The 22,084-nt window shown below is 48.6% G+C and overlaps 2 protein-coding genes and 1 long non-coding RNA gene across 6 annotated transcripts; 1 reads left to right on the top strand and 2 right to left on the bottom strand.

Annotated features, from left to right (window-relative positions):
• Positions 1 to 21: 21 nt before the first annotated feature.
• LDHD (lactate dehydrogenase D) lies at positions 22 to 12,118 on the bottom strand. Of its 4 annotated transcripts, none has more exons than XM_035118159.3 (11): positions 11,870 to 12,118; positions 8,967 to 9,079; positions 7,775 to 7,916; positions 7,010 to 7,151; positions 6,657 to 6,816; positions 4,939 to 5,138; positions 3,579 to 3,707; positions 2,939 to 3,066; positions 2,201 to 2,291; positions 1,799 to 1,910; positions 546 to 1,109 (listed from the first exon to the last, which is right to left on the bottom strand). In XM_035118159.3, the coding sequence occupies exons 1-11, from the start codon at positions 11,927 to 11,929 to the stop codon at positions 944 to 946; spliced, it is 1,443 nt and encodes a 480-aa protein (XP_034974050.3). In that variant the 5' UTR covers positions 11,930 to 12,118; the 3' UTR covers positions 546 to 943. The 4 variants fall into 4 exon arrangements, with proteins under 4 accessions (XP_034974054.3, XP_034974050.3, XP_034974051.3 ...); XM_035118160.3 differs by having other exon boundaries at positions 8,889 to 9,079; positions 11,870 to 12,113; XM_035118163.3 differs by lacking the exon at positions 7,010 to 7,151 and having other exon boundaries at positions 22 to 1,109; positions 8,889 to 9,079; positions 11,870 to 12,097.
• Positions 12,119 to 12,159: 41 nt separating this feature from the next.
• On the top strand, positions 12,160 to 19,935 carry LOC132592318 (uncharacterized). The gene is made up of 4 exons (XR_015950561.1): positions 12,160 to 12,254; positions 15,919 to 16,065; positions 16,624 to 16,703; positions 19,799 to 19,935. It is a non-coding gene; the product is annotated as an uncharacterized LOC132592318 (long non-coding RNA).
• Positions 13,573 to 20,616, bottom strand: LOC118087759 (chymotrypsinogen 2-like). Its single transcript, XM_035120714.3, has 7 exons — positions 20,471 to 20,616; positions 19,837 to 19,940; positions 18,437 to 18,516; positions 17,550 to 17,628; positions 16,970 to 17,150; positions 14,648 to 14,781; positions 13,573 to 13,781 (listed from the first exon to the last, which is right to left on the bottom strand). The coding sequence occupies exons 1-7, from the start codon at positions 20,520 to 20,522 to the stop codon at positions 13,620 to 13,622; spliced, it is 792 nt and encodes a 263-aa protein (XP_034976605.1). The 5' UTR covers positions 20,523 to 20,616; the 3' UTR covers positions 13,573 to 13,619.
• Positions 20,617 to 22,084: the final 1,468 nt, after the last annotated feature.

The following is a 22,084-nucleotide window of genomic DNA, read 5'->3' on the forward strand; positions in this document are numbered from 1 at the left end:
GGAAAAAGACAGAACAAGTACTGATAATGAAAATCATTTTATGTGATCAGCAGCCCTCCGTTCTTTCATTTTAAGTGGGTGCTTTTGCAGCTGGCTCTGGTTGGTAGATTTTGGGGCTCTAGGAAAAAAAAACCCCGAAGCAGATTCAGCAAGCCAGGTCTTTGGCAAAGGACAAAACTTTAGGATTTTCTCCACTGGAAAAGCATTTCTTCAGAGCCCACATCCCATCCCAGTTCCTTACCCATGTGCTTTTTTAACACCTCCATAAACACCTGCAGCTCCACCTGCTCCACTTGGCAAAACAGGTACTAAAACTTATTCAGACAGAAGTGTCTGTGGAATCACATGGGTTTGCCCCCCCCAGCCAAGGTCATGCCTGCCTAACAAAAGGTTGCCACATTTAAAGCATCTTCAAAATCAAAGCTTCCATCAAGGGACCTTGGTAGTGGCACACTGGGTGAAGCAGAGAGTTCTCCGCTATACCAATTGCCCTTTGGCTAACTACGGTACTCTGCATCCCTTGAGAGAATGGAAAGCTCTGCAGGTTGAACAGAACTGGTTTAATTTTTAAGATTGCAGTGCAAATGGGCCAGAAGTGACAGGCAAGCCCCCTTTGGAAGGGCCTATGTGGTGCAGCCTCCAGAACAGATGCTTCCTGTCAAAGATGGAGCTTGCGCCCTGTATGGGGAAAAATGCTGGGCCTCATGGGAGGACACTCCAAGCATCCTTATCGTGTGTCCATAATGGTTTGCGCTCATGATGGTAGCGGAAAGTATATACACAATCCCACTTTCAATACAGTGCCCCTCCAGATGGCAGTGATGCAATAACATTGGGGAACCATCACAGAACAATTCATTAAGTGGACTGATGTATGTGGACAGTTCCATGTAAATCTATCACAAAGCACCGTTATTCCATCTGCGGAGACAATCTCAGGCTTTCACAGCACCTTTCCAGGGTTCATGAGGTTTTTAGGGTCCAGCACCACCTTGATCTGCTGCATAGTGGACAGCGCCACCTCGTCTACTTCTTCACGCAAAAACTGGCGTTTGCCCAGGCCTATGCCATGTTCCCCTGTGCAGGTGCCATCCATCGCCAATGCACGCCTGGAGGAAAATAAGAAGAGCACAAACATTGGATCAAAACGTAAGCACATCTGTGCTGGTACCTTGCTCCCAGCATTTGCCAGTCAGATGCCTCTGGTCCTCTTGTTAGAACAAGGGGCAGCAAGGCTACAAAGGGGTTTTGCCTCACCCCTTGGCTTGCACAGACCCCCCACATATTGAAAGGTTAACTTATGAAGCAGAAAGACTTTTCTTCTATTATCATCATCATCATCTCATTCATTGGAGGCTCTTAAGCAGCAGTGATTCCTGCATACCACAAAATATAGAATCACAGAGCATGAGTTGGAAGGGACCCCAAGCGTCATTAGTTTAAAGGAAAGACAGCTCCAGAATCTCTGACAGACGCCCACCCAACCTCTGCTTAAAAACCTCTAGTGAAGGAGAGTGGTGGACTACCTTCCAAGGTAGTCCGTTACCCTGTCAAACAGCTCTTGCTGTCAGAACGTTTTTATCAAATGTTTAGTCGGAATCTCCTTTCTTGTCATTAGAATCCACTGGTTCAGGCCCTCCCCCTCTGAAGCAGTAGCAAACAAGTTTGCTCCATCTTCCATGTGATAACCTTTTATATGTTTGAAGATGGCTCTCATATCCCCTCTCTCTGGAATAACCCTCAACCGTTCCTCATAAGGCTTGGTTTCCAGACCCTTGATCACCAGTCAGATCCTTACCTGACCAGCCGTTTGGAAAACTCTGCCACCCTCCTGCTTTCTTCGGCGTCTTCCGGATCAAAAATCAATAGGCAGTGGAAGTTCCCATCGCCAACATGGCCGACAATAGGGCCTGAAAAACCGGCAGCGGTAAAGAGACCATTGTTTGCCCATGATGCAGGATGAAGATGAAGCCAGCCTCCCCCAATCCGGCGCCTTTCAACTGGACTAAAACAGCTCAGGACCCCAGTAGCTCAAGGACCACCTCTCCCCACATGAGCCAACCCTATGCTCATCGTCATCCAAGGCTTCCTTCGTGAGCTCCCTTCCACTAGAGGTTCAGAAGTGGCAGTACAAAATCAGACCTTTTCAGTGGTGGCCCCCCCCATTTCCGTAACGCTCCTCAAGCAATATTCTGCACACCTGTGAGCTTGGACTCCAGTAGGTCTTTCTTTGTTTCCAGCAGGATTGCAGGGAGGCGGGAGATTGGAACACAGACGTCAGTCGAGTATCCCTACAGATGAAGATGTGAGGAGGGAAAGGGTGGGGCAAGTGAGATGCCTTTGAGGAGGCGTAACTTTCTCCCCTTCCTAGCCTTCTGACATCTTTTTGAGACCCACCAGGCCTCAAAATTCCATTGCCTAGCCTTCAGCCCAAGGAAGAGAGGTGGCAACTAGGGGACTATGAGAAGACCAATTGTAAGAGTGGAAAGAACCAGAAAAAGCCACCTATCCCAGCCCTCTGCAGCAAAGGCCAAACTCCTCCATCAACACCACCCCACATTAATCAGTCTCTGCAACCCTCCAGGCTACCCTTGTGTGGCTCCACAGCAGCCCAGTCACATTGCACCAAACCCTAGTTTCACTACACATGCAGCAGAGTTCTTTCATTGACAACTCATTCTCAGAAGCAACCTTGAAAAGAAGGTAGCCAGTCAGCTGAACTCGGGAACCTGCTTGTAACTCAACCTTGCGATCCTCGTGAATGGAGGTGGCGTTCGGAACAGGGTAAGCGAGAGATGAAATGAAGCATAAAGGAGAGTGTTCTTGGTAACTCAAGCAAAGGAGCCAAATTGCAAGGCAGATCAGATTTCTTTCTTTCTTTTTAAAGTGCTAAGCCACCCACCAGGGCAGAGCTTGCTCCTCTCCCCTTCTGACTCACCTTCCGGCCTGGGCGAAGGGCCAGGGCAGCATACCAGGCATTGTGGCGTGCGGCCCACAGCTGACTGCGAGCCTCCTGCTCCCGTGCCCACACAAAGTCTGAACCCCCGTTCGACTGCACAATCTCCCCTGCAGAGAGAGCCTTGCGTCAGAGCCCCACCACTGCCACCTCTGCTGCCAACCATAAGAAGAGCCTTCTGCATCAGGCCAATAGCCTATCTAGTCCAGCATCCTGTTCTCACAGCGGCCAAGCTGAAGCTTGTGGGGAAACCCCCAAACAAGGTCTGAGCATGAGATTGTTCTCCCCTCCTGTGGTTCTCAGCAACTGGTGCTCAGAAGCATTGCTGCCTCCAACTGTGGAGGCAGAGCATAGCCATCAAAGCTAGTAGCCGTTGATCTCCTCCTCCTCCTCCTCCTCCTCCTCCTCCTCCTCCTCCTCCTCCTCCATGAATCCATCCTTTTGAAAAGCCATCCAAGTTGGTGGCCATCACTGCCTTCAGTGGGAGACAGCTCCATAGTTTAACTATACACTACCACCACCAAAGCATGGTGCCAGGCTGCTGTGCCAAACATATCCCTACTCAGCCTTATTCCCAGGCTTGTCTGGCTGCCAGGCTTGGCCCAGCTTCTGCAGGACCTACCTGTTGCTTGGACCTGCTCCTCCACGCTGTTTTCAGTGCCGTGGAACTCCAGGAAGAGAGTGGGTAGCTCTGCGTAGCTCAGGCCACTGTGGCGGTTGCAGGCGCCCATCATGACATCATCCAGGAACTCTGGTGGCAAAGAGAAGAGGGGCACTCGCCGTAGGGTGGCATCACAGGAGCGGAAGGGAAAACCCAGAGCAAGCAAGGCCACTTCAGCTGCAATCCTCATGTAGCTTACACCCCATTGAAGCCAATAGGATTTACTTCTGAACTGACATGGTTAAGACTGCACGGTTAGAGGGCAATGTAACACACACCTGGGAGGAAGCCCCTTGGAGCGCCATGGAGCTTACTTCTGAGTACACTCATGTGGGATCGTTAGCATACGAATCAATGGGAGCAGACTTCCTGCAGTATCACAAAACCACCTCCACACCAGAGCAGCTTTGAGGCAAAGGAAGGAAAAAAATGTGTGTGCGTATTGGACAATGTAAGGAGGTGGACGCAAACTTACTTGAATAAATGTGTCTATGGAATGTATTTGTTTTAAAGGCAAGGCTTGCGTTGTGGGAGAAAGCACGACAAGAGATCCAGTTTTTAAGGTAGCACTTGTGCTCACTGACCTGACTGTTCATTTTGATAGAGAGCCAGTGGTGGTGTAATGGTTAGAATGTCAGACTAGGAGCTGAGAGAGACCACAGTTCAAATCCCCGCTCAGCCATGAAATCACTTCCTCTCAGCCTAACCTACCTCACAGGCCTGTTGTGGGGATTAAACGAGGAGGGGGAGAACCATGTAGGCCACCTTGAGATGCTTGGAGAAAAGGGTGGGGTATAAATGCAATCCATCAATTAAATGGACGTCAAATCATTTACTTCTGCCCTTCAGGCCTTTTTGCTCCTAGGTGGCATGAAGCTCCTTTAATCTCTATCTCATTTCCTCCCATCCACCCCCACCCCCCGCACAAGCACACACCTATGCCAGCCATTAGCCCCTCTACTTCCCAATTCCCCTCTAACCGCCCTCACTCCCCGTTCTTTCTGCTCTTATGTCCTGGTTCTTCCACCCAGCTGTCCCATTCCTTCCCTGACACAGCACCTGCACTGACCTTTCCATTCCATGTCTAACCCTTTCCCACCCACCCCAGAAGTTAGACTATTTGTGAACATTCCATGCCATCCCAACTCAGCCAATGGCAGAGAGGAGTTCGATATATATCCCGCACAGAGAAGATTCAGGCTGATGAGACCATTATGAGGCTTGATCTTGCAGGCTCAGGAAGGAAGCCTTTTGGCCCACCCTCTTCTCTTCCCTTGTCCCCCATCCGCCACCGCCTGGGGTGCCATGTAGTCCTGCTTACCAATACGGGCGATGGGGATCCCGGCTTGAAGAACCTGCACAGTGCTGTCCACAGCTGCTTGCACGCTGGGAAAGGCGCAGACGGCTGCCACGGTGGCCTCTGGGGTGCCGTGCAGGCGCAGCGTGGCCTGGGTGATGAGGCCCAGCGTCCCCTCGGAGCCCACAAAGAGCCCTGTTAGGTGGTAGCCAGCAGCGCTTTTCCTGCAAGCAAAAAAGCAGGCCGTGAGTTTCAAGGGACCAGGCTGCACCCTGCACTGATTAGCCTCTTCCCCTGGTGTAAGCAGTCATCTTCCTCCTCCCAATGAGCACATGCAATGTACTGGGTGCTATATAAGGTCACACAACCATCAGGACAGTTGCTTTTCTGTTGGACTAGTAAAGGTAAAGGGACCACTGACCGTTAAGTCCAGTCGTGGACGACTCTGGGGTTACGGCGCTCATCTGCATCTGGGGTTGCCGGCGTTTGTCTGCAGACAGCTTCCGGGTCATGTGGCCAGCATGACTAAGTCGCTTCTGGTGAACCAGAGCAGCACACGGAAACGCCGTTTACCTTCCCGCCGGAAGGTACCTATTTATCTACTTGCACTTTGACATGCTTTCGAACTGCTAGGTTGGCAGGAGCTGGGACCGAGCAACGGGAGCTCACCCCGTCACGGGGATTCAAACCGCTGACCTTCTGATTGGCAAGTCCTAGGCTCTGTGGTTAGTAGCTTCCCGTTGTGCTAGTAGCTTAAGCTTAAGTAGCTTAAACAAAAAATAAAAAAAATTCCTTCCAGTAGCACCTTAGAGACCAACTACCAGTAAGTTTGTCTTAGGTATGAGCTTTCGTGTGCATGCACACTTCTTCAGATACACTGAAACAGAAGTCACCACACCCTTATGTATAGTCAGAGGTTGGGGAGGGGTATTACTCAGAAGGGTGGTGGGAATGTGGGGGTCAGCAAACTTTTTCAGCAGGGGGCCGGTTCACTGTCCCTCAGACCTTGGGGGGGGCGGACTATATATTTTTTTGGGGGGGATGAACAAATTCCTATGCCCCACAAATAACCCAGAGATGCATTTTAAATAAAAGGACACATTCTACTTATGTAAAAACATGCTGATTCCTGGACCGTCCGCGGCCCAGATTTAGAAAGCGATTGGGCCGCATCTGGCCCCCGGGCCTTAGTTTGGGGACCCCTGTGAGAACATAAGGAGAGCCTGCTAGATCAGGCCGATGGTCCACATAGTCTAGCATCCTGTTCTCACATTGGCCAACCAAATGCCTATGGGAAACCCACAAACAGGATCCGAGCACAAGAGTACTCTCTGCTCCTGTGGTTCACAGCAAATGGGATTCAGAAGCAACCGTGGAGGCAGAAATTAGTCATCATGGCTGACAGCCATCAATTGCCCTTTCCTCCATGGATTTGTCTAATCCTCTTTTAAACCCCACCTCACTCCTGCGGGCTGTGAGTTAGAGATGATGATGCACCAAACAAACATTATCCTTTCTGGTGTGTTCCCCCTCACTTCCCTTCTTGCAAAACGTCCAATCTTTCGGAGAAGCAAGTTTGTTGTGCAGGAACACCAAATCCATTTTAACTGAGCAAGCTGAACTTGCCCGCATATGATTGAACCCCATCCCAAAAGAGCGGCAGCCTGGAAGTGGTCAAAGCCAAGATTTCAGGGAAGGTGCAGAAGGAGCTTCAGGACAGCAAGAAGGACTTAGCTGGGTACCTGGGCCTCCGGCTCTGGCCGGCCGTGTAGAGGACCCTCCCGTCAGGCAGCACCACCTGCAGGTTGAGCACATTTTGGCGCATGGTGCCATAGCGCACAGCATTGGTGCCTGAGGCACTTGTGGCCGCCATGCCGCAGAGAGAAGCATCAGCCCCAGGGTCTGAAGAAGGAAAAGGCACAGCCAGGGGAGTAATTAGGTAATGGCAGACCAGGCAACCCCCCCCCCTAATGCAGGTAAGATCAAAGCATCAATGGCGTGCCAGCCACTAGGCTGGTCCGCTGCCACATTCCTTTATTTCCCAGAATGCAACTCCACTGCACGCCTACCAGAATTTTACTTAAGGCAAGCGTACCCACAGGAAACCAGAGTCCACTGCCCCGTAGGTAACTGTTCAGTGCCTTTCGGGTCACCCCTGGTTCTACAGCCACAGTGAAGTCCTCTGTGTTCAGCTCAGAGATCTGGTCCATTTGGGTCAGGTTAAAGCACACACCACCCTGTTCCATTGAAAGGGACAAGCACAGGGTTACCAAAAAGAGAGCACAGGGAACCCAAAGAGGAGGAGTCTGGCATGGGGGGGGGAGCAGGAGTTCTACCTATTCCCCAGCCTTTAAAACCCATCTTGCCTCTGGAGAGAGGCCAATTTGTTCATTTACTGGTGTGATGGCTTATCGAACAATAGTCAAAAACAGGCAGGAGAAAGGGAGCGATTGCCATGCGCAAAAGCTAAGGCCCCATCCACACCATATAAATTCCTAAGAGTGCTGACAGTTGCGAGGAGACCTCTATTCCCCTCCTGGAGCCACAGTTCCCAGAGTTCCCTGGGAAGAGGGATTGATTGTAAAACCACTGAGAACTGTAGTTCTGGGAGTAGAATGGGGGTCTTAGCACCCTGAATAAACTACAGTTCCCAAGATCCTTTGGGGAAGCAAAGGCAGTTTAAAGTGGCACAAGAGTGCTTTAAATGTAAAGTGTGGATGTGGCCTCTGTTCCAGGCCTGGCCTCACTTGGCACTCCTTCCTCCCCCAAAACCATACCCCGCACCCCCACTCACTGCTCCGCCTCCCTTTCCCCCGCCCCCAATCCCCGGTCCCATTTCGCTTGCCATTCCCCTCCTTACCTGCACGGCACACACGCCCCCTTCTAGGCCCGTTCCTGTCCCAAAAGGGATGATGGGAGCCCCACGGCTGTAACAGGCCTTCGCCAGCAAGCTGACCTGCTCCACGTTCTGAGGCCACACCACGGCATCTGGCGGGCGGCACCTAAAGAGACGGCGGTGGGACAACATAATTTATCCATCAATTTTGCACATGTATAAACGCCTCACTGGCCGAGTCTGTCAGTGCACTGTGTAGCACAATAAGATGTGGGGGAAAGAAAAGTTAAAGCCATTTCAACAAACTCTAAAAACAATAAAAAGTTTTCCTTAAAAAAAAACTTTAAAAATGAGAATCTATTTTTAGTATTTGTAGAGAGAAACGAGGTAAACTGTGTAAGCACTATTCTCCTCATTGGTTTTGTGAGGCAATGTCACTGTTCCCTCCTTCCAGTTATGCGTCTTTCATTACACAGAGCTATGATGTTGTTGTTGATTTATTAAATTTATTCATTGCTTTATTTGCCATGGCAACTCAAAGCAACCTAGAAAAAAACCTGCATTAAAACATTGAAACGTCCCACCCACTCTAAAAGGCCACAGATAATTAAAAGCCAAAGGCCTGGTTAGAAATGAAGGTTTTTGGCTGTCTCCTGGAACAGAGCTGCCCAGGAGGCAGAGAGAATGAAGTGCCCACCTTAGGCGGCGGAAATGCAAGAGGAGACCCTCTGCTCAGGAATCTCTTTTGCAACCTCTCAGAGGATGTTGGGGTGCACCTCTTGGGGGTGCAGCTGCTTTAGTGAGCACAGCACCAACTTGCCCAGGAGGCCCTGCATTCTCCCTCTGCCTGAGCACAATCGGACAACTTTCCTCCTCTTGTTCTTCTGCTCTCTATGGTCAATACCCAGGAGCCAAGGACAGCCATCTCCTGCAAACATATAGTGCTAATAGGAACACAGGAAGCTGAGTCAGAAGATTGGTCCATCTACGGTAGCTCAGTATTGTCTGCACTGACCGACAGGCTCACCGAGCTTGGAGATGCTGGGGACTGATCCTGGGACTGCTCTACAGCCCTTCCCCAGAAACGGTCCATTCTCCATCACAGCACACTGTATGTGCATAGTCTCATCATTTATACCTGAGAAGTCCACGGCCATGCATCCATCAATCGAAGTCAATGTGCAGAAGAGGAATTCTGGGAAGTCCCACTGCGTACCTGTGCATGGACTCGTCATGGCCATGTTGCTCACAAACTGGGGTGGCCGTGGACACATTGCCGCTCCCCACCACTGCTCTCAGGGAATCTAGGAAGTCCTCTGTCAGCCAGCCCTGCAGGAAAGATATAAGGCTGGGGGTTGACAAGACAAGCAAGGAGGCCCAGATGGGCAGCCAGAAGTGCAGAGGGTGCAAGTGGGTGTCTATGCAGCCGTCACTGGTACTGAGTGAACAAGGGATGCAGATCTGGGGTGCTCAAAGAATAAAGAAACAAGAGAGACACAAGGATTTCACAATAAAACCTTAAAGACTCTCTGCCTCCTTCCATAGGTTCCTTCCCACATGCCCCAGTCCATATAGATTAGCCTTTGCCCTCCAGATGTTTTTGGAGTACTACTCCAAAATGTCAAATGTCAAATGACATCAGATGTCAAAGAGAAAAACAGCTACCAGATTTTTAGAAGACATCTGAAGGCAGCCCTTTTTAGGGAGGCTTTTATTGTTTAATAGATTATTTTATTTTTCTGTTGGAAGCCGCCCAGAGTGGCTGGGGAAACCCAGCCAGATGGGCGGAGTATAAATAATAAATTATTATTATTATTACAGTGGAACCTCGGTTTGCGACCGCCTCCGTTTACGACAAACTCGGAGAGCGACCGCCGCGGACCTGGAAGTATTTACATCTGGGTTCCGCGTGCGCGGATGCGCATAAGCAATCTGCGCAGCTTACGCATGCGCAGAAGCGCTCTATCGACACTTCGCGCACGCACAGAAGCATGCCTTCGGCAAGAGGTGAACTCGGGGAGCAACTGGCTCCCCGGAACGGATCGTCGTCGTAAACCGAGGTACCTTTGCTTATGAATAACTCTACTTACGAATGTTTCTACTTACGAACGGAGCTCCGTCCGCCATCTTGGATGCGGTTTAGATTTTTTTCTACTTACGAATTTTTAGATAGGGTTGCTTCAACTTACAATTTTTTTCTCCCAATGCATTCCTATGGGATTCGACTTACAATTTTTTCGACTTATGAATGTGCGTTCGGAACGCATTAAATTCGTAAGTAGAGGTACCACTGTATTATTATTACTACTCCCATCAGCCTCAGCGCTAATGGGAGTTGTAATCCAACATCTCAAGGGGAACAGGTTGGTGATGGCTCACACAGTCAAAGCACTCAAGAATCCTGGAGCTACATTGATCAGCACCCTTAACATATTACAGTTCTTGGAATACTTTGGGCAAAGCCATGTACTTTAAATGCGTGGTGTGGATGTGACCTTATTTGGGATTAAGACCCACTGAACACATACCCAGGTGGCTCTGTGGGTTAAACCACTGAGCCTAGGGCTTGCTGATCAGAAGGTCGGCGGTTCGAATCCCTGTGACGGGGTGAGCTCCCGTTGCTCGGTCCCAGCTCCTGCCAACCTAGCAGTTCGAAAGCACATCAAAGTGCAAGTAGATAAATAGGAACCGCTACAGCGGGAAGGTAAACGGCGTTTCAGTGTGCTGCTCTGGTTCGCCAGAAGCGGCTTTGTCATGCTGGCCACATGACCTGGAAGCGATACGCCGGCTCCCTTGGCCAATAATGCGAGATGAGCGCGCAACCCCAGAGTCGGTCACGACTGGACCTAATGGTCAGGGGTCCCTTTACCTTTACCTTTAAATGTGCATGGGATTGCCTTGCTCTACACCTTAATGCAGAAGTCAGCAACCTTTTTCAGCCATGGGCCGGTCCACCATCCCTCAGACCTTGTGGGGGGGGCGGACTATATTTTGGGGGGGAAATATGAACGAATTCCTATGCCCCATAAATAACCCAAAGATGCATTTTAAATAAAAGGACACATTCCACTCATGTAAAAACACGCTGATTCCCGGACCGCCCGTGGGCCGGACTGAGAAGGTGATTGGGCCGCATCCAGCCCATGGGCCTTAGGTTGGCTACCCCTGCCTTAATGGCTATTGTAGTTCTGTACCATTATCTCCTCAAATATTAATAGGTTGAAACAGTTGCACAATGGGCAGAAAATTCAACAGGTGAACCTCCTCTCCCATCCACTGCCTCTCTATGCCAAAGAGAGTTTTCACTGGCTGAATTTCTGCCTCTTGTGAAAGATTGAGAGGGAAGGTGGGGAAGCAAACGTGAACTGCCTGATCTCGCCCACCAGAAATTTTCAGGGTGACAAAGCCATTTCACACGTGCAGCTGCAGAATCAACAGACCAAGACCTATATGCGTCCGGTTCAGCACTAGAACCTTCAGACACCTTTTATCATAGCTGCCAAGTTATCCCTTTTTGTTAAGGGAAATTCCATTATGCTGAATAGGCTTCCTCGCGAGAAAAGGGAAAACTTGGCAGCTATGCTTTTCTATGAATTGGCATTTGTAAGACAACCCTCCTCACAAGCTTGGCGGATCAGGAACTGGACCCGATGAGCAAATAATGCTAACTATTCTTTACTTGGACTTCATTCTTTTAACCCATGGGCAACTGTACTTCGTGCCTATTTTATAGTTTTGTTTTTCATCGTTTAATTTCCATCAGCTGTCATAACTGTTCTGTTTCATATACATTATGAATATTTTTTTAAGCTTTACCTCCCCCCCCCCAAAAAAAATTACAATAGTTCACCCAGCTATCTCCCTGTCTTGCTATTTCCCCCCTAGGCATTTTATTTTATTTGAATACGTATAGGCCCCCTATTAAGTAGGAAGGAGGAAATTAATCTCCCTCCCGCCGCCCCATGGGAGGGGAGAAGCCTTCAGACCCCCAATTCTCCTCTCCCGCGGCCCGAAGTGGTACAGTCCAGGCAAGGCTCTGCTTGCCCCCGGATTACAAGGGCGCGCGCACTTCCAGGGGAACTGGGGGGGGGGCTCAAAGGCGAAAGGTCGGCGGGTTACCTTGGCTGCTGCTTGCGAGTAATTCCGGACCGTGAAGCTCAGCGTCCGCCGCGCAGCCATGGCGAAGGACGGGCGAAGGAGGCAGGGGAGGCGGAGCAGCCTCGATGCGGCTTAAGGCTTAAGGTGGTCCGGCGGCGGATCTGGAGCGCGCCTCCCTAGGCTACTTCGCTCCTTGCAGGAGAGGTGCCGGGGCGCAGCCTGCGAAGCCTCAAGGCCGCCCCAGCCCCCGCCCCCGCCCTCGGGAAAGGAGGCGAGCACTCTGCAGGTGCTCAACGGCACGCCCCTTTTTCTCCACGCACCTCCCTCAGACCAGTTTAACGCATTTCAGCGGAACGAAGCGGTGGAGGGGTTTATCCTGGAGTCTTTCTTACCTTCTGGGCTGCAGGTAGGCGGGGAGGGGGAGAAATAAGCCCCACTAGGTTCATTGGGGTTGTAGGAGTGTGTAGGATTGAGGTTTAAGTAATATTGAGTAGAAATCTTGGATGTTGACTAGTCTCATTCATGAGTGTGTTATCAACAGATGAAACGGCCACTCGAGTTCACTTCAGTTACCATTAAGAGTTACACAACCAAGAGCAAGTAAAGCACAGCAGTTACTAATTAATTAATTAATTGGTGTGACCATAGCCACAATACTCTTGCAAGAGGGATGCACAACTCCCTTAACTACCCTGTGTCACACTTGCCAAAAAAATAAATTATAACCACTACCGGTAGTTTACACATGATGTGAAATAAGATGGCAGAATTCTCCGTAGAATCATAGAATTGGGAGGTTGGAAGTGACCCTCAAGGATCAATAGTTCAAGCCCCTGCAATGCCAGAATCGGAGCTCAAGAATCCTGAGAAGGGGGCCCTCTGACCTCCGTTTAAAAACCTCCAGTGAAGGAGAGTCCACCACCTTCCAAGGTAGAGGACTGCGCCTACTTTTTTTAAAACAAGCTGAACACCACTCCAGTCCTCCACCTCCCAACTACTGCTCTTCACTAACCCACACTTGCAGACTACCGCGCTACTGTGAAATGTGCAAAACTTAAATGGAGCCCTTCAAGATATGCAAAGCAACCTGCCTCAGAAGGGAAGCAGAGCTAATATGCAACACAAAAGGAAAAGGAAACATAAGCGACTTTCTCCTCCAACACTGTAAAAACTTTGGAAGCCACAACTTTAAACAGACAGTGTAACAGAATAGGGGGATGTGTATGTATGTGTATGGCTGTAAATGTGTTTTTGTTTTGTTTTTAAGGGAGGGCATTCAATTTCGATGTACTATTTAAAGTACAATGACAAAGTATCTATCTATGTAGAGGGAGTGCGAAATAATAAATAAGGAATTGTTGTGAAAATAAATACTTTTCTGGGGTGGGCACCAAATATTGTCCTTGCTCAGGGCATCATAGTACTAAAGTCTGCCCCTGCCTAGAACTGATTACATCATGCAAAGAGGTTTGTTTGTTGGCATGGGTGTGCATTTGGTGTATGAGTCACGCCACACCTGCAGCCAATGTGGTACAGGCCAGAATTCTACCACCTCATGCTACCGTATATGTGGCATTGAAGCTCAAGAGTGTAAGAGGCTCCCTGCTGGGTCAGGCCAATGGCCCATCTAGTCCAGCATCCCGTTCTCACAGGGGCCAACCAGGTGTCTGTGCGAAGCCTGCAGCCAGGACCTGAGCGCAACAGCATAGAAGAAACACAAACAATGATGGCAGATGCTGGTTTTATTGTTCTGAAGACAAGGAGAGTTGAGTTAGTTCTTAGCTAGCGTTTCCTCAATAAAGGGAAGGAGCTCAGTCACTCGGGCATAGACCCCTGGGCTGGATGGGGAGCAAGTGCCGCTGCCCCAGGAGACAATCCCGACGAGGGTCCAGGCACCATCTTTCTGGCACACCAAGGGGCCACCAGAGTCACCCTGTAGGGGAACAACCAAAGCAGAGTGTCAAAGGAGGTTCCGTAGGAAAGGAGGAAGGTGGGAGCTGGCAACTTCCATGTCAGGAGACGAGTGATGGGGAAAGGCCTCAGTCCTGCGACAGGTGAGGTATGATGGGCAGGTGTGTCCATTTTGGTTTCTCACGTTTTCCAATCTTAAGTTCAGTTCTCCACATTTCCATATCCGTTTGCAATTATTTTAACGTCCTCGTGAACATTCCCCACCCGCATTTTTTTTGGGATTTCTCATATGCACATATTTTTTTATTTATTGCAAAGCCTGTGCCCCCTACTGTTTATATTTTCCCAGATTTGATGGTTCGGTGTGTATGCTGTTTTCACTAATACAGTATGTGCATTCTGAGGCACACTTTGCTTTTTAGTACATGCATTTTGGTACACCTTACTTGGCACAGCCAAATTTGGATGAGTGTCTTTTGCTTCACGAATGGCTGTGGAGGACGGCTGTTGTTTTTGGTACACAAATTGCTTCTGAAATTAGGTGGATTTGCCTTTTAATGGGAATACTGGGTTAATGCTCAGCTTCCCCTCGCCACTAAAACTGCCACCGCCTGGGCCCCAGGATTCAGGATTTCCAGGGCAGATGGCATTGACCTCTGGTCATTCTTGCCTTTCAGAAATCATGTGCCGGACAGGCAGGGCAAGAGGAAGCCGACTTCCATGGCCAAGAAAAAAACAGAAATGGGAGGCCAGCAAGATGCAAGGGGGAGATAGCAGGTGCCTCGTTTCAGACAGGAACTGCTGTGGTGGCTGAGAGAAGGTGGGTGGGCTTTGGGGAGGGGGTACCCTGAGGTGGGAGGGCAGCTCAGGTAGTATGGGAGGACATACCATGCAAGAGGAAGCCCCTGCAGCACCGGCGCAGATCATGACGTCAGAAATGCGAGCCCCCCAATATTTCTTGCACTGCTCATTGGTCAGCAGAGGGAGGGCCACTTGCTGCAGTTTGTCCGGAGTCTCCTTGTCTGGGAAAGAACAAATGAGAGGAGGGGTTTTCATTAGGGCTGCCATACATCCAGATTTTCCTGGACATTGCCGGGATTTGAAAGACGGAATTGACATCTGGGGGAATTTCCGAAAGGCGGCACTTTGTCCTGGATCTTAGGCATGTCAATCGAAAGTTTGCGGTTTGGGGGGCGCTTTTGTAAAAAAAAAAAAAGTTCAACTTTCAGGGTGTCCTTGTTTTTACTTTTTGAAATATGGCAACCCTGGTTTTCATACATGTTTATTTATACAAATATCTAGGTACTGATATTCATTTTAAAAAATACCAAGAGTGGTTTACAACAATTATAAATAAAACAGTACAATAAGAAACATTAAAAAAGGTTAGAAAGCGGACACTGGTTAACCACAGTGCAAGGATGTTACTCTTAACTGCCTGCGTAGGCTGTGCGGAATAGAACAGTTTTCAGTAGGCGTTTAAAAGTTGGCACAGAAGGCGCCTGCCGAATCTCTTGTCAACAGAGTATTCTACAGAACTGGGCACATGATATGGCTTGGATGGTGGGGGGGGGGAGGTGCCTTTTTATGTGCGAAATGGGGTGGGGTGAGTAAGCAAGTGAAAAATAGGGTGGGAACAGTTGCTAAGGTCCCTGGCTGGTTAATGTGCTAATTCCTTTGGGGGGGGGGGGTTATTGAGTTGTTGCTTTTGTTTTGATTTTATGTATTTGATATTTTATGTGAACCGCCCTGAGACCTTTGGGTACTATAGGGCGGTATAGAAATTAAATAAATAATAAAATAATAATAATAATGTATTTGAATGTTCTGTGTTTCCTTTTACTTCATTGGAAATGTCACTTTTTTGGCCTCATTGCTGTTCTGCTTAATTATCTCATGAATGCTTAATTGGTTGTTATTGGACCTATTATAAAAATAGTTTTGTAGTTTCGGCATATTGCTGTTTCTTTCTGTTTGTTTTCACTCCAAGATTGAAAATATTCTATGAATTGCAGGCTAGAAATACTGTAAGGAAGTAAGTAAATAAAATATGTTCAGGCCTGCCCAGACCTTCCAAGCATCCCTATTTTCCAGGGACAGTCCCAGATTTACAGAAGCCAGCCCAGTTTCTGATTTGATCATGTCTCACTTTTCCTTAGGACATCCCTATTTTCATTGGAGAAATGTTGGAGAGTATGGAATAGGCGCCCCCAGGGCTTTTTTCATGCAGAACTCACTGGAAATCAGTTCCGGCACGTCTCAGGTGGGCACATTGCCATTCTAAGAGAACGAGGGAGGTGTTCGTGGTGAGTTCCAGAACCTCTTTTTTCTAGTAAAATAGCACTGGATGTCCCTATTTTCATTGGAGGGTAGGCCTGCCAGGCATGGCCAGGAATGATGGAAGTAGTCCAGCTGTACCCGAAGGAGCACAAATTTGCCACCCCCTGCTCTATATCACCCAGTTCGCACAAAAGGGATATGGGGCAGGCTGATAAAAACCTGGGTTCAAGACCAACCACCATGGCGTATTTTCAAGTACAGTGGTACTTTGGTTCTCAAACGCCTTGGTACTCAAACAACTTGGAACTCAAACACTGCAAAACTGGGAGTAAAAGTTCCGGTTTGCGAACTTTTTTCGGAAGCTGAACATGCTCCGTTTTGAGTGTTACGCTGAGGTCTGTCTGTTTTTGCGATTTATTTTGCCCTTTTGCAGCTTTTTTGTGTGTGTGACTGTGTGGAACCCAATTCAGCTATTGATTGATTGATTGATTGTGTGTGTGACTGCCGTACATTGTTTATTGCTATCATTTTATGGATCAATGATCTCCTTAGATAGTAAAATTCCTGTTAAATTGCTGTTTTAGGGATTGTTGTTTTTAAAGCCTGGAATGGATTTTAAAGCCTTGGAATAGAATTCCGGAACAGATTAAGTTTAAGAACCAAGGTACGTACCACTGTAAAGGTAGTGCCCAGATATTACCAGTGTGGAGTAGTGGACAAGGACCTGGGAGACTGCAGTTCAAATCTCCTCTCAGCCATTTAGCCCATTGGGTGACTTTTGACCAGTCACTGTCTTTCTCAGCCTAACCTATCTCACAGGGTTGTTGTGAGGATAAAATGGAGAGAGGGAGAAGTACGTACACCACCTTGAGATCCTTGGAGGAAAGGTGGAATATAAATGACACATCAATAAATACAAATAAAAATTACTAGTGTGTTTGGTAAGGCCCCATCCAGTGGTGACGCAGGTCATGCCCCCGGGGAAGTCGTCTGTGGCCTGGGGCAGACACACGGGAGACACGCGAGCTGTCAGCTGGGCTGGGCTAGCCAGCTTCAACAAGGTGATGTCGTTCTTCACTGTGAAAAGGTTGAACTTGGGGTTCTTGAAAACCTGTCAAAGGAGGAGGCAGTTTAGTTTAAGCCAGTGGTTCCCAAATTTTAGGGGGGGCCACTGCTCCCTTGGTTCCATAGACTCATTTCCAGTGTCCCCCACGCCACCCTATAAAAAGCATTATTCAGAATAGTGGTTTGCAGAGGAAGATAATTATAAGAAAGATAATACATTAAAATAAAAAAACCAGCAATGGTTAATGGCACGTTTATTCAAAATCCAGTTAAAACCGTTTAGTGGCATTGAGCCAATGATGCCCACTTTAAAGACCGATCATCGTGTGTACACCTCCACTGCTATCCACTCACATTTTAGCAGTACTTTGGCCTGGTATTTTGATACACACACACAGAGCAAGGAGCACCTGAGGTCTGGGAAGGTCAATCTTGTGCTACCTACCTGGGCAATCTTTATGACTTGAACATCTTCAGCAGGAGTGCGTTGGTCAAATTCACCCAAGACCACCAGGTGGCTTGTCCTGCAGTGGAGGGAGCAGTTGATAGTATTCATTAGTCAACCATGCTGAGAAGTATAGTCAAAGCGCTTCATATACATGATCTCAACAATCACTACAACAGCCCTGTAGCATAGGCAGGTGCTGTTATCTCCAAATTGCCGGTGTGTGGAGGGGGGTGAGCTGTTTGCCTAAGGCCACTCTCTGGAGGCATGAGAAAGGTAAGATTTGTTCCAGCACCTTCATAGTTCTCAGCTCAGGCTAGGAATCAGTATCAGCACTTGGCATCCTTGGACAGCTAGCTACCAGCGCCCAGCACCCTTGCTGGTGGCTTCCTGGACCCTCCTTTCAATTATACTTTTTCATAACTGGCTGGGTCTAGCTGCCAGTTAAACATCCCGCAATACGCCTGAGCCACACATGGGCTTCCTTTGAAAAGCTTCATTTCCTGATTCCTGGACATCAACCTGCTGTTGTGGACACAGCAGGATTCTGGGTTGGCGTCTGTGCCCACCTCTGCCGGTCAGTTGGCAATCCTGCCTCCTGGGAAATGTGACAACCCCGCTTTCTTTATTTCTCCCACTTTGAGCACCGGAACAAAATTGTGGTGGAATGCATTTAGAAAGAGATTTTGACTTTGGAATCTCTAAGAAACACTATGAAAAGTAAAGTGTGCCTCTGAGTGTGTGCAGAGTACTTCGCTCACCACCGGCACACACACATCCCTCTAGGATTACAGGGCTAGGGCTTCAGCAAGTCTGGCTTCCTGGTTTTATCCTGAGCCCCAGAGCATCTCTTCTTAGAAGTGGGTTGTACACAGAGTCTCCCTTACCTGACATTGCAGTGGGCTGCGGTGACCACCCAGTTCTCGCTGATCAGAGAACCTCCGCAGAAATGGAAGCCAGTGTTGTCCTGAGGGATTGAGGGGAACATGTGAGCAGATAGAAAGGAGTGCTTTGACATGCAGTGCAGCTCAGTAATCCCTGACAGATGGCAACCCAACCTGTGCTTAAAGTCCTCCAAGTGAGGAGGTAGTCTGTTTCAGACTTCCAAGGTAGCCTGTTTCATTGTCAAATGGCTCTTACCATCAGAAAGTTCTTCCTAATGTTTTGTTGGAATCTCCTTTCTTGTAACTTGAAGCCATTGGTCCTACCCTACAGAGCAGGCTTCCTCAAACTCGGCCCTCCAGATGTTTTTGGCCTACAACTCCCATGATCCCTAGCTAGCAGGGCCAGTGGTCAGGGGTGATGGGAATTGTAGTCTGAAAACATCTGGAGGGCCGAGGTTGAGGAAGCGTACTCCAGAGCAACAGGAAGCAAGCTTGCTGCATTTTCCACGTGACAGATATTTGAAGGTGGCTACAATATGACCTATCAGTCTTTTCTTCTCCAAACTAAACATACTCCACCCCCTCAAAGGCTTGATTTCCAGGTCCTTTATAATCCTGGTCGCCCTCCTCTATACGTGTTCCAGCTTGTCAATAACCTTCTTAAATTGCTGCCCAGAACTGGACACGCATCCCCAGGTGAGGGGGCTGACCAAGGCAGAATACAGCAGTACTCTTACTTCCCTTGATGTGAACACACTCTCTCTCTCTCTCCCTGTTCCACGAACCAGGGTTGTCTCAGTTATTTTACCAACTGCTCATTGCTGTAATGCCAAAAAGCTTTTGGTGGCTCCCCACTCCCTCCCCCAAACTGTCCATAAAAAATAAATAAATTATTATTTTCCACAAAAACTAAGCATACGGACTACTCCTATGGTGTTCCCTACTGTAATGATCAGATACATTTTGTGGTTCTCCCAAGAGTGCCTCAAAATTGATTTTAAATTGTGCAGAGCAGCTGATGGGGAAGCATTTTTGAAAGTAACCCTGAGGACCAGAATGCTTGCCATGTCCACTTTGACTTGTTGGCCACCCCGGTCAACCACAAGGAGAGAGCAGGTGCTGAACTTGTATCTTGAGGAGCCCACCCACGGACTAAGCCAGTGGCTATCACCACATATTGTGGCAGCAAGTTCCACAAATTAATTGTGCATTGTATGAAGAAGCACTTTATGTTGCCCCCACCTTTCTCATTCAGTTCACCCAAAGTGGCTGGGGAAACCCAGACAGATGGGCAGGGTATACATATATTATTATTATTATTATTATTATTATTATTATTATTATTATTATTATTTTATTTTCCAGGTCTCCAGCCAAAGCAAAGTGTGCTGGGCTCTTCTTACCTGCAAGGATACCTGCCAGGGCCACGATCCAGGCACTGCCTCCTCTCCATTGACAATTCGGGAATAGCCGCTCAAGACCGGATGGATGGCCGGAGTGCCACAACCTGGCAAGAAATCAGGTTTGTTTTTGGTTTGTTTTTGGTTTGTTTGTTTGTTTGTTACCCAGGAAAGACTTCCTATCCCTGGATGTAAACTAAATCTGTGCACGGCTTCATCTGAGTTCAGCTTTCACCAGGGACTGGCCCCCTGCACTGTGTTTTCATTACCAAGGCTCAGTCCTGCAACATGTGAAATAACAAAAGACAAGGGGAGAGTGGTCCTTGCTTGCCACCGAATAATGGCAGGGGACTTCAGCCAAGTTAGAGTGTGTGATGGGCAGGTAGGACTTGAGCATTTTAGAAACTTCAGTCGTGGTTCTGTGGTTGGAGATGGAGGTGCAGCATCCGTTCCCATGGGTGCTGGGGAAGCGGTGAAGTCGGCCCATGGACGATGAACTGCATCCCTTGACCCTCCCGCAGATGTCAACCCCTGACCTGAAGCGGTGAGCCACAAAGGGCACTTCCCTCTCAGCATGTCAAAGGAGGGGGGTCGGAGTTGCCGCCTCCTCCTGCTTGGCCTCTTACAAGGCACTCACCACGGGCAGCACCAAGGAAGGCCAGGCAGAACAGGAACCAGACGGAATCCATCTTGCTTCTTGAAAGAGTCGGGAATGAAGCAAGGGCTGCAAATGCTTATATATGTTGTGAGGTAGCTGGCACAGGCTAAGCTGGTTTTCCAGCCTCCTGTTATCGTAGGACCTTGAAGATAAGCAAGAAGTTCCATGGCATAGGGCTGGCGGAGGCTGTGGGCAAAGGCCCAGGTGACCTGGCTCAAGGGCAGCCACAGGTGCCAGCTGGTCTCTGAGGCAAGGAGGAGGTGGAGTAAAAAAGGGTTTGTGGGGAAGGCAGTTCCTCCAGGATTGGAGACCTCTGAATTGGTCTTCTTCATGCGGTGCATGGTTAAACTGTGGAACTCACTCCTACAGGAGGCAATGATGGCCACCAACTTAGACAGCTTTAAAAGAGGATTGGACAAATTGCATGGAGGAGAAGGCTATCAACAGCTACTAGCCATGATGGCTATGCTCTGCCTCCACCACTGGAGGCAGCAATGCTTTTGACCAGGCTTCCTCAAACTTGGCCCTCCAGGTGTTTTGAGACTACAGTTCCCATCATCCCTGATCACTGGTCCTGCTAGCTAGGGATCATGGGAGTTGTAGGCCAAAAACATATGGAGGGCCGAGTTTAAGGAAGCCTGCTTTTGACTCTCAGTTGCTGGAAGCCACAGGAGGGGAGGGTGTACTTGTGCTCAGTTCAGCATTGCTAGTTTCCCACAGACACCTGATTGGCCACTGTGAGAGCAGGATGCTGGACTAGATGGGCCTTTGGCCAGATCCAGGAGGGCTCTCTTATTTGCTGAGGAACCTCTGGTTGGTACTGCAGCAGATAATTCTAGGAGATATCATACAGCTTGACACACAGAGATAAGTCAGTCCAACTGGATATGCAGTATATCAGGCATCCCCAAATTGCGGCCCTCCAGATGTTTTGGCCTACAACTCCCATTATCCCTAGCTAACAGGACCAGTGGTTGGGGAAGATGGGAATTGTAGTCCAAAACATCTGGAGGGCCAAAGTTTGGGGATGCCTGCAGTATATGAACACAGAGAGGTGGGCGTCACAGAACATACCCAACATTCCCAGCACACTGTGGAAGAAAATTGATATGAAGGTTGTTATTCATGCAGGAAGTTAGTCAGCAATGTTGCAATGAAGGGGATGATGGGAGCAAGAAACCACTGCAGGACAGCCCAGAACACAAACACATGCAGCCTAATATACCTAAACATATGCAATTGTGTGAATGACAAATCCATATATATATATATATATATATATATATATATATATATATAGTAAGAGGACTGTCCCTGCCAGTTATCTAACCATCTTTACAATTGTTGGTCAAAACAGTAGAAGACAGCAGAAAAGTAATTATTATAGTGAACAACTAGGTAGATCTCTTCCTGAATGTTTTTCTTTATAGCTCAGCAAGCAACAGGTCAAGAGATTGAATATAGTGGGGGGTTAATGTTGACATTTTGGCAGGGAGTAAAATATCTGTAAGGGGCCAGGCCCCATTGCAGGTGCATGACTATTTTTCTAGCTGAGAAACTCTGGTCCACTTCCGAGGAATCCCACCGGTCCTT

Source organism: Zootoca vivipara, chromosome 6, assembly GCF_965207765.1.
Source record: "Zootoca vivipara chromosome 6, rZooViv2.hap1.1, whole genome shotgun sequence".
Classification (NCBI taxonomy): domain Eukaryota; kingdom Metazoa; phylum Chordata; class Lepidosauria; order Squamata; family Lacertidae; genus Zootoca; species Zootoca vivipara.

Excerpts from the sequence above, each read along its gene's own strand:
- LOC118087759 (XM_035120714.3), bottom strand. The coding sequence starts at position 20,522 with ATGGATTCCGTCTGGTTCCTGTTCTGCCTGGCCTTCCTTGGTGCTGCC. Across the intron at positions 17,629-18,436 it reads GCAGCCCACTGCAATGTCAG|GACAAGCCACCTGGTGGTCT; the intron begins GTAAGGGAGACT and ends CCTCCACTGCAG. Across the intron at positions 14,782-16,969 it reads GGGCCTTACCAAACACACTA|ACAAGGAGACTCCGGACAAA; the intron begins GTAATTTTTATT and ends GTTCTTTCCCAG.
- LDHD (XM_035118159.3), bottom strand. The coding sequence starts at position 11,929 with ATGGCTGCGCGGCGGACGCTGAGCTTCACGGTCCGGAATTACTCGCAA. Across the intron at positions 3,708-4,938 it reads GATCCCCATCGCCCGTATTG|AGTTCCTGGATGATGTCATG; the intron begins GTAAGCAGGACT and ends CTTTGCCACCAG. Across the intron at positions 2,292-2,938 it reads CCCTTCGCCCAGGCCGGAAG|GGATACTCGACTGACGTCTG; the intron begins GTGAGTCAGAAG and ends CTTCATCTGTAG.